General features: G+C 43.8%; 1 protein-coding gene across 12 annotated transcripts in view; it reads left to right on the plus strand.

Annotated features, from left to right (window-relative positions):
* The window catches only part of SGCD (sarcoglycan delta), a 316,371-nt gene that overhangs the window by 183,327 nt on the left and 116,955 nt on the right, over positions 1 to 16,089 (plus strand). For 9 of the 12 annotated variants that reach the window (XM_021552248.3, XM_021552246.3, XM_021552251.3 and 6 more), the window contains one exon: positions 4,486 to 4,671. In XM_021552248.3, the coding sequence (XP_021407923.1) occupies positions 4,486 to 4,671 (186 nt within the window). The remainder of the gene's footprint in view (positions 1 to 4,485; positions 4,672 to 16,089) is intronic. The other 3 variants (XM_077786667.2, XM_085591447.1, XM_085591446.1) reach the window with 1 other exon arrangement.

Consider the following 16,089-nt stretch of genomic DNA (forward strand, 5'->3'; position numbering starts at 1 on the left):
CCAGCTGCCTGTGCTGAGTCCATTTTTCCACAAGATGCAGGAGGAAAGAGAAGTGTTTTCCAGTGGACTGGGCAGAGTGTGCCCTGATGGAGTACACAGACCAAAAAAAGCTTGATGTGCTTATGTTTGCCAGAATCAGGCCAGATGTTTGACCAACACTACATGTGGTGTACCCACTGAAAGAGACTACTCATAAAAGAACATTCCTTAGGATGTTTCCTTTTACTTTTTGTCACTCTGGCCATGTATCACACAGCAGTGATACCCGGGAAATGGGCATTGAGTGGTGATGGTGTTCCCAGCTCAGGGAACAGCTGCTCCTCATATGGAGGGATAGGCACTGTTAACGGAAATAGAGGGACAAGCAGAGAGCAAAGATTTAGGCTTTGGGGACACCAATAACAGTCACAGAGGCCAAGTTCATGGCTTACATGGTTCTGCAGAAAAGTTCCATGAGATCTAACTATCCCAGCAAGTATTTCATCCTGTTGGCTGTTCCCCAATACTCAGCCCTTGCTGGCCATGCTGCAAGTGAGAAGTCATTTTCCAGAGCCTGATCCTTTTTATGGAGACCCAGTTTGTGGTCTGACCCATGTGAATGGCCATAAATCAATTCTGGGACATGCTGCTGGTGGATTAATGGACCTGGGGGTGTCAAACTTGAGAGAGTTTTATGGGGAACGGAGACGGAAAATGTCTTGTTGATAGATGGCTCAAAATACTCTTCTTCACACCAGATTTTGTTCTCAGCCACACTCCAGCAATGCCTGTTCTTTTGAACCTGGTGGATACTGTGCACTTAAAAGACAGAGAAATTAAAGAGGATGAATCTGCAGAGCATTTACAGCTAGTGAATACAAGTACAATGCCTTCCAGTGATATGGCAGAGAGCACCTCTGAAGGTTTTTAGGGCTTTTTTTCCCCTTCATTTCAGCCCAAAAGAAAAGGTTTTTGTTTCTGAAAACAAAGAGAAAGAGAAGAGGATGTTGGTGATAGGGACACAAAGAGAGGGCAGATGTGGGAGATGTAGGTCCAAGACCTGAGGGAATTTGAGCCCCTCTCTCATCTCTGCAAACATGTTCCCATCACCGTGCTCCAGGTCAGCCTGGGGTCAGATGCTGCTGCTTTTTCTGATGAGGCTGATCCACCTCAGTTCTAGGCAGGCAGGCTGCCAGGGGAGATGCTGTGCTGGCTCTGCAAGGCTCAGGTCTGTTCCTGCTGCAATGAGCTGATTCCTTGAGCTCCAGGACATTTCCAGCAGCAAATTTCAGGAGGGCCCATAAGACAGAAGCTGCTTTTCCAGACTTCATCCTCTTGCAGCTTGAAATTGTTCTGTTACTAAACATACATCCTTCAAGTGCTGATCAAAGCAGCCCCCACAGCAGAGAAACATTATTGATTCCTCCTGTAATACCTCACCCTACCCATGGCCCTCACTGAGCCTACAAAGGCAGCGTGGCCAGGAGTGTTTCAGTGCCAGTGTTGATGTGGGAAAGGTTTTAATTCATCCCTGTGCATGTAAAACACTTTTCTGCCTGAGGAATTGTTAATGTGGGTTGCACGCCCTAAGTGAGGAGCTTGCTGCCAAGAAGGACTTGGTGGAAAGAGAGAGGAAGGCATGGAGCAAAGATTTGCCCTAACTGGTGAGGTCTGGTGTGAATTTTGGAAGCTCAAAGCCAACTCTGCTTTCTGGTGCCTTTCATCTGAGCCTGGTTTAACTCTGCTGAAGGAAAGTGCTGAAGCTTCTTTGCAGAAGCACTCTGTGACCAGCCTGTGCAGATCTGCAGGCAGGGTGACAGGCCTCTTCCAGTGTCTTAAAAACACTAATAAATCTTTCTTGTCATGGGCCATATCTCTAAGGTATGCTAAAGCAAAAGGATGAATAGCTTTCCTAAGTGAGCTGGATTTTGTCTCAGGCCCCCAGCACTGCCTGTTTGCAGTGTTGGTGTACATAAGGACTCAGTGTACAGCTTTTGAGCAAAAACTTACTGCTTTTTTTTTGGGCAGAACCAAGAGCCCCTTAGTGAAATTCCCACATTCCAGGCTATATTTTTATAGTCATACTCATGCTGTTTGTAGCTAAATTGCAAAGATTTGGTTGCTGCATTTTTTTCCGTTGTAGGTGGGACTGTTCATTCAGTGGTGATGATCCAGTGCTGTGCACAGCTTTAAGCCCTCTCACTTTAAAATTTGACTTTTGGAAGGCATGTTTCTTTTCCAGTTTCTGTATTTGTTTCAATAGTATCTTTTCTCCACTGTTACAGAATTTAGTGATGGTTCATAATATTTTCCTGAAGAAGAAATGAAAAATCTTATTAAGCAGCAGCAGACTTTCCTCTTAGTTTAGTAACAGAAAGGAGGGAGGAGTCACCAGCAAGTGCAGCCACTGGATATTCTCTCAAAGCAGTACTTTTTTGTCTGGTGTCTTAATTCTTCTTAATGTTTGAGTAAGGAAAAGTTGCCAAAGTTTAAATTATGACTAGCATAGTTCTCCCTCCCACACAGTACAGATTATTGATGGTGGATCTAGCTGGTTCCATAGGTAGTAGCCTTGCAGACTTTCTTACTCTGCTCATTTGTTTAACACACCTCAGCACTCTCTGTCCATCATCCTGTCTTCTCTCCCTGAAGAACTACAGGCATGAGCAATTTTTTGGTAGTATTTACATTTTGAGGGGAAACACTAGCTAGAAACCAAATAGTGCTTAAGTGTGGCTGTGTGAGAGTTTGTATAGAAAGAACATGATATCTACAATTGCCATGTTATTTTTTTCTTATGAATTTATACTGTATTGCTAGGTCTTGCTCATGGCACATGTTGTAGTACTTTACTTGCTCTATCTCTGTTAGGGCAGCTGTGAGTTAAATATTTTATCAGAACTAGAGAAATTCTCAAAACCAGGCTACTGTATGGATGCAAGTTGCTCTTTGCGGTTGTGTTCTGTTGCTATAAATTCTTTTGATGTTTGTAAAGTTTTGCCCCAGCTGGATATGCTATTTTCTCCATCCTAGAAACTGCAAATAAAGAAAAAAAGTAGTGACAGCAGTAAAGAGATATAGTGAATAAATAAGTTTTGCAATAAAGGGGTATTTTTAGCTGGGTATTTCATATTGTTTCTCCTTGGTCAAACCTTTTATATGATTTGAGAGGGCTAGCACTGTAATTTATTAATTTTTTTCTCCAAGGGAGAGGCTGCATTTAAAATGTGCTCTCCAGGATAACCTGTTAAAATATTAGGCAATAAAATCCTTGACTGTACAGTTGCAGTTATAATTTCCCCCAGGTAGTGGAAACTCTGTGATTTATTGTTGTTCAAGTTTGTATGGGTTGGCGTGGTTGTGGCAGTGTAGAAAGATCTGCTTTGCTCCAAGTCTGTCTGTTTGTTGGTGTCCCAGCTCCCATCCCTGAGCAGCATCTCATTCCTAAAACTGCCTCATTCCAGACATTCACATCACACTCCCACAGGGGAGCTCACACTGCTCCCTCCTGGGATGTAAATTTTGTAATTCACTGCATACAAACATCAGTGCCAGCAACCCTGAGGAAGACACTTGAGGTGTTGAATCCGTACTGCAAGAACTTGTTTGGTGGCTTCTTATCTGTCTAGAGTCTAAAATGCAAAACATTCAGCAAACTCTGTGTTACTAGAGATGATCTCCTCAGTCTGTGCATTAAAATAAGCTGAAAACATAAGAAATGATCCCTGGGGAAGCCTGAGAAAGTGGCTTTCCTCAACCTGAAAATGGAGAGTGAGAACATGAATTCTTCCCTTCCCTTCCCTTCCCTTCCCTTCCCTTCCCTTCCCTTCCCTTCCCTTCCCTTCCCTTCCCTTCCCTTCCCTTCCCTTCCCTTCCCTTCCCTTCCCTTCCCTTCCCTTCCCTTCCCTTCCCTTCCGGATAATTGTTGGGGATGTGGCAGCTGGAGACTTTTGCTTCAGCGTTACTTTTGTAGGTAAGATTGGTGTGTAGGAAGAAGAAAGGCAAACATTTCCCCTTTGCCTTTTTGTCTTTGGTTGGAAGGAAAGATTTTACTTGAGATGATATTTTATTTTTTTTTTACACTAAACCTCTGAGAAGTCATATTGCATCTTCCAAACAAACTGCTGAACTTAACTGCTTTTACCAAACGCATGCAAAATTTTCCCCTCAGGATCCTTCGAGGCCCTGGAGTGCCTGCCTTGCAAAACCTGGGGCGGTGAGCAGAGTCACTCCAGAGTGATTTCCATAGGATACCTTTAGACAGAGTGCTTACGTGTATTTATAAGCGCATTCATACACATTTAACACATCAGATTCTCTCCTGGTCTGTTACTGTGCACACCAGGCAGAAGGAAAAACAACCAAGGTATCCAAAGAGCTGCTGCCCAGCTGATGAACTCTGACAAAAACCCCAAACCCTCCAAGAGGCAGAGGCAGAAGCAGTTTTTATCCCTGGCTTTCTCCTGGCCCTGGATACACGTGCTTGTCTCTTTGTGGTCATTTCAGATGCCTCAGGAACAGTACCCGCACCGGAGCACCATGCAGACCTCGGAAGGACCCCAGGTATACAAAGTGGGGATTTATGGCTGGAGGAAGAGGTGCCTCTATTTCTTTGTGCTGCTCCTAATGATTTTAATCCTGGTGAACCTTGCTATGACCATCTGGATTCTGAAGGTTATGAACTTCACAATTGTAAGTAGGGGTTACCCTGGAAGGTCTGGGGAAGATGAGGGTGGGTGCTGGTCTTTCTTCTGAGCATGACTTCAGATACAGCTTCAATAATTGGTGTTTCATTGCCATGGACAGTCCTTTTAGAGAGAGGAACACATTTACACAATGATCTTCTCTTTCTCCTGGATATTGCCAAGTTGAGGAGTCAGCTCAGCACTGCAAATCATGTTCCTCTTATCTGCTGCATATGTATATATAATATGTATTTATGTAAACAATACACATCCACTCATCCTAACTTTTCAATTATAAAGTGTTTTAAAATCAGTGAAATTGGTTATTTTGAACTTGGATGTGGAATGGGTTTGAGCTTTTCTCTTAGACTTTTTCTGCTTTTCTCTGTGACCAGGAAGACAAGAATCTTGATTTTTTTTTTTTTTTCCCTTTGGTAAATTTCATGGTGGTGTTGTTCTGGAAGCTTCATGAAATAAAATAAAATTTACAGGGTATCTCCCTGGCTGTGGTACTTAGGTAGAGCATGTCCTTATCCTTGTATTGCTGTGCTTGGTGCACATCAGTCCTGGAGCAGCTCCCCCTCACTGCACAGATTCCCTGGCCAGGGTTAGCTTTCCACTTCCAGAGCTTGTGAGTCTTTATATATGGCAGATCCTTGTTCTTCACTAGATAATTTGACTAAGCAGAGTGAAAATGAAGTTTGGAGCCACCTCTTCTTCAAAGTAGTCATTGCCATCTTTTTCAGATGAGATTATTCATTTTAAGATTGTTTGAGTCTTCAGGAAAAGTCAAGTCTGATGCTTTAATCCTGGTTTTACTTCCTTAGGGATTTGTAAAGCTACGCTTCCCTAGACAACTTTCAAGGACCTTCCCAGCCAGGCTATGATGTGAGCAGCATGTTTGAAGTCTTTTGGCATTTCCTTCTCTGCTTTGGTCTCGTGCAGTCCCAAACAGCTGTGGCCAGCATTATGGCATTAATTGGCCATGAGAAGTTGAATAAACAACCTCTGGCTTGCTGTACCCAGCAGATAAAATGCTGTTTCAGGGGAATGTGCAGCGTTCATTTTCTCTAACCAGGTTGCTGTCAAGGTGTGCAGAAGATTGCAGTGCCTGTGTGCATAGGGAGTGAGCAATTATAAAGCAGTAATCCACAAAAAGCTCCTGTGAGCAGGCAAAGAGTGGCCAAAGTGGAGCAATTAATGCTTAACCAGACCAGTTGTTTAATCTTATGAAATGGATGCTGTTTTTATACCCATTTCATGCTGAACTATGTTCTTTAGATTAATGGAGTTGAGAAATAGGTGTTTCTGAAATGGTGGAGGAGTTGATCATTCAACATACAGGCAGTGCTGTGGGTATCAGCCCAAGAACAAAATAAAAGGATTTCAAATTATCACTTTCCAGGAATACAGTTTATTTCTTTCTAATTACATAACTTCAGTCCCATGCATTTTGCTAATTGGTGGTGGTCAGTCAGTTCTCTACAGATTGCTTGGGGAGTCAGGTGAACATCTCTGCTCCTTCTCCATCACTGCCCTCTCACGATGCACTGCACTTTGCAGGCCAGGTGCTGAGGTGCCCTCTCCTAGGGATGTGTGCAGAAACCTCCCATTTCCAGCAGCTCTGTCCCCCCACTAGGATACAGACTGGCTTTTGGAGGCATGCACTGATCTTCAATTCCTTCTCTGATTCTGTTTCCTTACTTGCCCTTGGATTACTGGGGATTATTCCAGGATAAAGTATATTTGTGTATGGCTTAGTTAATTCATATCTACTAATGCTAGTGGATGATGAACAGCATTTGGTGATAAAAACACAGGTGGTGCTGTTGAGTCCTGCAGTGGGAGCAGCTTTATGGTTGTAGGCATGGCCACACTAGTTAGGGTGAGTGTTTCTGGCACAGCCAGTTGGAAATAAATACAAGAACTGGGCATGTAAATGTGAGTCTTGCCCCAGTATGCCCCCATTCATCTCCTGATCTCCTGCTGCTCCTGCAGCCTCGCCAGCTGCTTTGGATCCTGCTCTGCAATCCCTCCTGCACCATTCCCTGAGGCTGAGAAATCCACTTGGCTAAGTGAGTTCTTAGAGGCAGACTTTTCTCTCTAAATAACAAACATAGGAAAATCATCAAATGAGCAGATGCGAAAATGGAAAAATCTTTCATTTGTTCCTGTTCTGATAAGAGGAGCTGAGAGACCTTCTGGGACAGAGGAGTGATCTGAGCAGTCAGTAAGCAATAGCTGCTGCTTCACAGGTCCGAGTTAGCCCAGTGCTTGCAGAACAGAAAGGAGAGGAAGGTCTGTGTTTCTGTTCTTGTGGAAAATGTAGTATTTCTAGCATCTTCCCAGCCCTGAGCTCTCCTTCCAGAACCTGAGTCTGTTCAACTCCACAGAACAGTCCTGGCGCTTACCAGAATTTAATGATGCTCATTATAGCCAATAAGTGCTCACAGTATTTTAATGAGCACAGCAAACCTGCTCAGGAAAAACTCAGGGGTGTTTTAAATGCTGATAGTGGGGAGTGGAGAGTGGAGAAGGGGGAAGGAGATGAAGCAAGACAATCTCAGGATAAAAAAACACCTCATGCTTGCTGTAGCAGTATCCATCCTCTCCAATTCCTTGCCCAGCCCTGATCTCCCTTTCTCTGTTCTCTGCCTGCCCTCCTGCTTGTGCTCCTGTATACAACTCGTATGAAATCAAGCCATAAACTTTCAATCAGTGGCTTTTAACAAGCAAGCATCACTAATTTATTCTAGGTTTTGGTTTTATTTTAACATCTGTGTGGCTATTGCCTCTTGCACAGGGCTGTCAAAGCAGTGTCACACCTGTGTGGGGACAGCTGGTCCCTGTCTGCCCTGTCCTCTGGCACATTCATTTCTCATGTATTGATACTTGATTTGCTTTAAATGCCTTCATCCAGCACAAGCTGTATAAAATACAGGCCTAGAGGGGACCTCAAATGTCACCTGCCTGGCCCACAGCTGGTTCCCATAGCCAGGTCCATTTGCTGTGTTCATTTACATCAGGGCTGAGCTGCTCTGGGGCTGCAGGAAGCTCTGGGCAGGCTGTTGCCTTTAAACCTTGCTTGGATTTTTAAGGCAAACCACAGAATGAATCTGGAGCAAAGCCACCAATTTGGTTGAAACCCAAATGTACCCTGAAGGTGGCCTAACCTAATTGAGGTAGAAACTACCACTCAGCACATCCAGCACTCAACTTGCTGCTGGTACTTAGAGAGTGCCCTGCTTCATTCAGATCTTGGACAAGGCTGGTATTAAGTCTGTGGTTTGCACATACTGGGCTTGGGGAAGGGATGTGAATGCCTGTGGGTTGTGTGTGTGACTGAGCCACTCTGTCTGCAGGTCCCACTGCAGTCACAGCAGTGTGGCAGAGGGCTCACCTGCAGCTGTGGTGGGCTCAGCCTCCAGCTGTGGTGATCATCATCTCCAGCTGTGGCAGTCTAAACCTCCAGCTGTGCTGCTCTAAACCTCCAGCTGGGGCAGGCTCAACCTTGAGCTGCACAGAGCTTGGCTGAGGTGGGCACAGCCCCTGCATGGGTTTGTAGGTCCCAACTTAATTATAAAGCTGGAATGAGAGCTCTGAACAGCCTTCCTCTTTCTGGTCCACCTGCATTAGCAGCCAGTGATGCAGCTCTTCAGCAGCAGCATTGCCTGTGACTCTGCATATTGGCACGTGGATATTTTGTGCTGCACACCAATTATGTGCTGGGGATCTCTTATTTCACTTCTTACTAGTGAGCTTAAAGCATTTTTTAAAAAGCTTCCTGTTGTATTAGTTTCCGAATATTACAAGAAAAGATGTGCTTCCATAAACACAGTAAATATCCTTATTTTAAGCAGTCCAAAGCTAGAAAGCTGTGATAATGGGCAATGACAGTGCACTGACCTCTTTCCACAATGGTAGCACACAATGCCTGGTATTTTAAATGCTGTTAGGAGTCTGAAGAACTCTCCGTTAGTGCCCCTTTATAGCCTGTTAGCCAGCAGGCTGAGATTCAGACAGGAGAGATGAGGACTGTGTCCTGTTGTGGCTGCATTGAAATACCAAACACTCACCTACTTGTCTGCCCATCAAACCACACAGGACCCTTTGCTCTTCCCTGTGTTTCTATCCACAGCTCCTGTTGCTTGTTTTGAATTGTATTTTTTTGGGGAAGGAGCTGTTTGCATATGTAGTCTTACATACTGGCAGGCTCTACTAGACTTTAAGCTGTAATAAATAGAAAATAATATTTTCCCCCACTCAGTCTCCAAGGCATGAAATTCTTGGAGAGCTGTCTTCTAAGAATCGTCCAAAGGAAAGGCTTCAGATTAGTTTTGTAAATAAAATATTCTGCAATGTAGTGCCTCCATGAGCCAAACTTAACATGTTCCTCCAGACTGGGAGAGCACCATCCCTGGAGATGTTTACAGATGTGCAGCTGTGCTAGTCAGGGACAGGGCTTAGGCTGCACTTGGCAGTACTGGGTTAGTGGCTGGACTCAATGATCTTAGAGGTCTTTTCTGACCTAAATGATCTGTGACTGCATGTGCTGCTTGCAGGCTGCCTGTGCCATCGGTGTGTGCAGCTGCACAGGGTGCAGGGGGGAAGGGGCAGGCACTGACCCCTTCCTTCCACCTTCCCTGGGGCACAGACAGGGGGGCTCATCCCCTCCTGGCCTGTCAGACTCAGCCTGGGGGTCCCTGACCACAGCCCTGCCACCTCTGTGTTCTCCATCCATAACCACACAAGGTTTGCACCCTTTAGCATGAAGTTCAGCCACGTTTTATTATTTTAATTGAACAGGAACAAATTACTTCAATTGTTCAGTTTTTCCTCCTTTTTTTTTTTTTTTTTTTTTGCCTCAGTCTGCATTCATAGCTGAAGGGGTCTGGTTTAGCAACGTTGAATGAAATATTGGCAATTTAGAGAGACAAAATGCTGCTGTGGATGGCACAAATGCTAAATATCATTATTATCTTGCTTTCTTTATTAAAAGTTGCTAGGAAAACTGAGCTTTTAAAATTTGGTTATGAACAGTTATTTCCAATACAATTACTCCCTCTTGTGTGTAAACTACCTGCCACATTTCAATTACAGGAAAACAGTGGGGTAATAACACAGCAGTAAAGATGGATTAGAGTTAGGAAAGCTCATTGCCCTAGCTGGCAGGATTCTTCTATTAATGATTTAGAGGAATAGACTTTGTTCTATTTTTTTTTTTTTTTAAATCAGAGATTGGCTCAGAAGAAAATGACTGTTCCTTTTATGGTCCCTTTTCATGATTTCTCTGGGGTTTCTTAGGTGCAATAGTAAGGCCAACAAGGGAAGGAACTCTGATCAGATTTTCAGCTTCTGCTGGTGCAGCTGTAATCAGTCAGCTAAATCTGGCTGGAGTTAGAATTAATATTACTGTATCCTTATTGAGGAAAGAGTGAAATTCTTTTTTTTCCCTCTCCCCCTTGCACACACACATATTACAGAATTGTGCACTTTCCCACCCTAATTCATGTTGCTCTTTCTGTAGAACAAGTAATTGTTCTGAGACTGCATGCACGACCCAAGAGCTTTGTGTGTTTCCCTCCTTTCCTCATTCATATGGACTGCATCTTCTGCTATAAAGATGTTAATCTTGCAGTGGCCTGACAACACCAGCAGTGCTGTGAGTGATTGTACTATTAAGTGAAGAAGTTCCTATGGGTGAAAACCTTCCTGGCTGGAATTTAGCAGGAATCTTGGCACTGATATCAGTGGATCAAGTTCTTCACTATAATGCTTTTTATTTGCAGGGTTTTTTTTTACAACAACTTCTAATTTCTTTCCTCTATGTTGAGGATAAAATGTGCTATGCTTTTCTTTTACTCTTTCTTAGACACCTGAACTTCTGTTTCTGCATGAAAAGCAACTGGGATTACTTATCTTTTTTAAAGATACATATAGTACTTTTTGCCTTCACTCATTTGGAGTTCAGAATAATATAGTCAGTTTAAATAGGATGTTGTGTGAAGCTATTGAAAGTTTGACCCCTTCATTGCTGCATTCCCCAGGGCATCAAGGATTTGGTAGTGCTGACTTGTTGAGTTAAAGTGCCTCAGTTTCTTCTAATGTTACACCTTTGAAACATTGGTCTCTTGTAATATTTCATTTTTATTATCCTAATAACCACATTTTCTCAGGCAGTACAAGCACATAAGGCTTTCTTCATCCTTGTTACCAAAAAGTGATGAAAGGTCCCCATATTTTTACCTCTCTGTCTCTACTCCCTGCTGAACCATTGAGTTTTTAGAGGCCTGCCATGGCATTGGATATGCTGACAGATTATGCTGTGGGAGCAAAAAGAATAGTGAAATAATAAGTCTTCTACTCATGCCACTAACCCAAGCTGCATGTGCTGCACTGCAATCATTTCAGTAACTCTGTGGGTTTTTTCTTTGACAATTGCTCAAGGCAGTCTGTGGGATACAGAGCATTAGAATGGCAGATTGCCCTTTTGCCTTGAATATTTTGTGTTGGGTTTCACAAGGAACTGAGGTTTATGTGAGTGTGCTTCCACCTTGATGGACAGGATTCCAGCTCTCAGTTCTCAGATGTTTCTGAGCCACTGTTCATACTCAAGTCATCTGAACAGAACTATGCATCCAGGAGAAACAAATATCTCAGACATGTTTAGTCACTGCATTTTTCAGAGGCAGAACAAAGAAGTTTTATTTATTGGTATCTCTGCTGTGAAAGAAGCTGCTGCATAAATTCTGTACTTACTACTCTCCAGGAGGGAAAGATGTTATAAATGTCCTCAGAGCAGAGAAATGTTCTATTGGCGCTGTTTTCCTACTGGACACCGGAGGATTTAGCCCTGATGTGCAGATACTCAGGACACATCCCTTGGTTATTAGCACTTCTGATTTGGAGGGAACTCAGCAATTCCCATCTCCTCACACCTGCAGTTCAGTGCACGTGTGCAGGAAGCCACCATCTGCCAGACTTGCTGTGTGGGCCATGCTGAGACTCAATAACTGGTCTTGTGTTTACCCAGAGCAGGAAAATACCTGATGGCATTAAAAATACATGATGGTTTTGTTTGATGTCTCCAAGAACAGAGGGATACAAATAGATGGGGAAGGGAGGAGAGTGGCAGGAATCTGGGCGGTTTGCAATGGGAGGTTGATAATTTGGTTTTTGGAATAACCCTTCATTTCCAGGCAGTTTCCCCTGTCTGCTGGTGCCCCAGGACCCTGCTGTGGTGGGGGCAGCACGATGGAAAGGGTTAACAGCCCCAGAGGAGCTGCTCAGTGTGAGGTGGAATAGCCAGGAGGGCATGGGTGGGCTGTGCAGGGAGTGAGTCATAAACTTTTGATCCCAGATCCTCCCTCCTGCCACCTCCCTCCAGAGGAGATTGTTCCCAGCTTCTTTCATCTGAAGAAATAAGATATTTCATATTAGCATTCATCTCAGTGCCAACAAAAGATCTTCAGACTAGCAGTTCTGAAGCGGAGAGAGATTTGTCTCTTAGAGAACATGTAAAAGGTATTATTATAGATGTGCAAAAGAACAAAAACAAGCTCGCTGCTAAAATGTCGATAATCAGTTAGTTCTCTGAATAGCTTACAACCTGATCCTTCCCCATATTCTCACCGTGCAGGTGGAGAAATGATTTAATTTGGGAATCCACACAGAAGTGACGTGCCATGCTGAGCCATAGAGTCAGTTTTCTGCTGCTGCTTCCCTTGTTCCTTGAGCTCTTTTTTTTTCTTTCTAAGCTTCCCAACATCCCTGCTGAACTCTCTGCACAGCAGAGAGCAATGGCCTTCCAGGCTTTCAAAACCTAGCAGCCACTGCTGGAACAAAAATACACTTCCTCTGAAGCTCCTGTTCTGCATGGTTGCCTTCAGGCTGAGGTGCTGCTTGGAGTAGCCTCCATGCCTCCTTCCTCTTGTCCTGGAACTGCAAAGCCATCAGCTTTTCAGAAAACCTTTCCTGGCATTCTGAGCCCCTGCTGATGGAGCATAACCATGGAAAGGGAAGGGAGGTGGCTTTCTCTTAGAACTGTAAATGGCTGAGGAAAGTCTGAAATACTGAGGAGCAGAAATCTTCCTGTGCTTTGTGTGGAGCTGGGTCCTGCCTGCTCAGTGGGATGAGCTTGTGTTTGGCTAAAAAAAGGTAAAAGAGAAGTGCCCTATTCTTCCCACAGTTGTGCATTTACTTTTTTTACCTTCTACAAGTGTCTTCTGCTGTGATGACTGAGGGGTTTGAGGCCAGAACTGCAGAGTCTGTGCAGACTCTGTCTCTCCCCTCCTCAGGGGGGGAAATATTATCCCTGTATTAGCTCTTCTCCACTCCCATGCCTCATTTGATAGATGCATTTAAAATATGTGCTGCCATTTCCTGTGCCTGTTCTTCCAGAGCTCTGCAGTGGAGATGAGCTTGAATATATCACTCAAATTCATCATAGCTTGAGTTTTAGTTCTGGCCATTTCCACTTCAATTGCATCTTCCCCTGAACCCATCCTGCCTCCGCTGCCATGGCCAGCAGCAAGATGGACTGAGGTAATTATTTGTATTTTGGCCCGTTTCTGAGGGACTGCACTCCAGTGCACTTGCATGAAGGACAGCCTATTAGCACTGAAATGATGTGGTTGCAGCCAGACTTAGAGAAGAGGAATAGATTCACGCAGGTAATTCAGCCTTAACCTCTTGAGTTCTCATTACTTTGCGTCCACTCAGTGCTACTGCCCACCTCTTTCCTTTCTAAATGAGATCCAGGAACTAAAAGAGAAATTATGGCAATTTTCTATATGAAATTTGTGATTATTTGCATTTAATTAAAGGCTTCTCTTGGGAAAATGAAGGGCAGCTTAACCTCAGAGAAGCCTCTACATCTCTAGTAATTGCTTCTAATTGAAGTGCTTTGAGTTTCCATCCCACCACAAGAAAAGGGAAAAAAAAACAAACCTCAAACCTGCAAAGTTCACTCCCACACACAGGGTCCCTGAAAATTATTTTATCCTTGTGCAATTAAGGTGACTGAGGGTCCTCACAAATGATTCTTCAGTGTGGGCTAACCAGCTAAAATTAAAGTTTCATTACTGCAAAGGCTGGTTTGTGGTGTGCTGATGAGAAATCCAAGGCACAGCCCATATTCCTGAGCTGCTGTGCTGACAGACACAGATGCAGGGGTGCAGGTGCACATCTTCTGCCTAAATGCTTCTGGAGGTCTCTGCTTTTCTACATTTTTTTACTTCCAGTAGTATTTTGCTGATTTTTGGCTAAACCTTTTTGGCTCAGTGTGTCCTGTGAAACCCAGGAGAGGGATTTTCTCAGCTGGAGGTGTGCAGAGCTAATCAGCAAGAGAGCTTTTAGGGTTGGGAACATCTTGGATATTTTCCTGCATCTCCACCTGTGTGAGCCTCAGTTTTTGATGCTGCAAAAAGTGTATCCTTCTCATGGCAGCTTCATTCCCTGGTCATCCTGGCACATGGAGTGTGTCCCTAGAGCAGGGGTGGCATTTTATAAACCACCCATCCCTGGCACAGGCATTTGGAACCAGCCCTGCTCTGCCCAGGGTTGTGGTGCCCAGCTCAGTGGCACTGGGGGCTGTGGGGTGCCTGAGGGTCTCCTGTGTGGGGAGGGGAGCCTGTCACCTCATGATAAAGCCACACCTCCACTCATGCAGCATTTCCATGACACAAATTCTGCCTAATTACAGCTATCAGCATTTCCATGCAGCTCCTGGCAGTGATGTCTCTGCTTGCACCCTTTGGTGCTGTTAAATCCCTCCTTGTGTTGTGGGTCTGAAAACAAGCCTGACATAAATAAAAGTTTATATGTTGTAGCAGCAGACGTGGCCATCTTCTGCTATTTATTCTTTCCACTGAAACACCAAAGTTGGGAAACATGAGAGTGTTCTGCTTTCCTGTGTTCTCACCTTGTTCATTAATGCCTGGTATCACACAAGTGAGCAGCAATGTGCATCTGATTTCTGCTCTTTATTTTCCTAAGGTTCTCTTTAATTTACACAGAAATACAGAAAATCTCTAGATGGACTGAAATCTGTTAGAGTGATTTCTGAGATGGCTGTGGGTGAATTGTCAGAAATGGGAGCATTGTTGTTTGTACACATGAAAACATTTGTGACCTGCCTCTCTTAACTTCTTAGCGAGCAAACATGCTTAGAAAAGTACACCTCTTCATTTCAATAATAAGGAAAAAAATGTTTTAATTCTTTATGCAGAGTCCTGAGGTACTTGTATTTCGTGTAGGTGCAAGTCATATAGACGTGTGTAGGTGCTGATTTTGATTCAGATTATTTAATAGGGTGGTATTGTTTCTGACAACAAATATTAATCTTTCAAAACAAGACATTAGAGAATTTTGTTCTAGGAAATGGGGAAATCAAATGCCTTTTATAGTCTTTATTTTCCCTAGTATAGTAGAAAGGGAATTCCTTCTAGTTACATATTTGTGCTAGTTACACAGACCACTCCTGAATCAAGCACTTATTTACAGGGAGATGTCATCAGCAGAGACTGATGGAAGGCTTGCAGCAATGCCTTGAGCCTTGTGAAGGGGAGGAAATTCAGCCTGAGCAGCTGGTGGCTGAGTTGTGGAAATACCAGGTGGATTTAGAAAACTGCTTTGTCTAGAAGGGAGAACAATTCACTTCACCAGCAGGTATAGATTGAAAGGCAAATTTCATCTTTATTTGAAGTTTCCTATTGACCAAAGATATTTGTCTTTGTTGGTATGATAAAGGATTCAGCCTTGTGCTTTGCCCAAGAAGCAGACTGAATGTTAGAAAGCTGATGTGTTTAATTCTTTTCTTCTTCCCAGTGGAGCTACATTTACTGCCATTACACCTTTTTTCTAATAGGAAGCTTTTGTGCAGAACAGTTTGCCTTGTCAGTCCTTTTTATATTGAGCAGAGAAATGAGGAGCTTTTACATATTCAAGGTTGAAATAACAATTCTCTTCATAGAAAGGCTGAGGCCAGTAAAGACCCTGTTGTTCTTGCCACATCAGGAGCTGGGACATCCTCAGCTCTCATCCCACCACCACTGTGGTCACTTTCCATCCTCCCAGCTGCCAGCCAGGGCAGCTCATAACAAATCTCCACTCACCAAAATGGCATGGAGAGATTTCCCTACAGGAGCAATCTGCACAAGGGAACAGCTTCCAACTTGAGGGCAGAACTCTGTGCTGTAGGTGGTGTCAGAATTTAATTCTAGTTTTGCTTGTAAATTCTGCTAAACAGACATGGAGTGGCCAGTCAGTTGTTGCATGACTCAGTTCTCCTCTTGCAGGGATGTAAATGGGTGGCATCAAGTTGGGGTTGCACAGTTACAGGTGAGGGAAGAACAGGCTGGCAGCATTGAGCTCCAGAAGGCAGCTGCAAAGGACAGGGATTAAACTTTGAAGTATGGACAGTGTC

This window comes from Lonchura striata, chromosome 13 (genome assembly GCF_050655825.1).
Source record: "Lonchura striata isolate lonStrDom1 chromosome 13, ASM5065582v1, whole genome shotgun sequence".
In the NCBI taxonomy this organism is placed as follows: domain Eukaryota; kingdom Metazoa; phylum Chordata; class Aves; order Passeriformes; family Estrildidae; genus Lonchura; species Lonchura striata.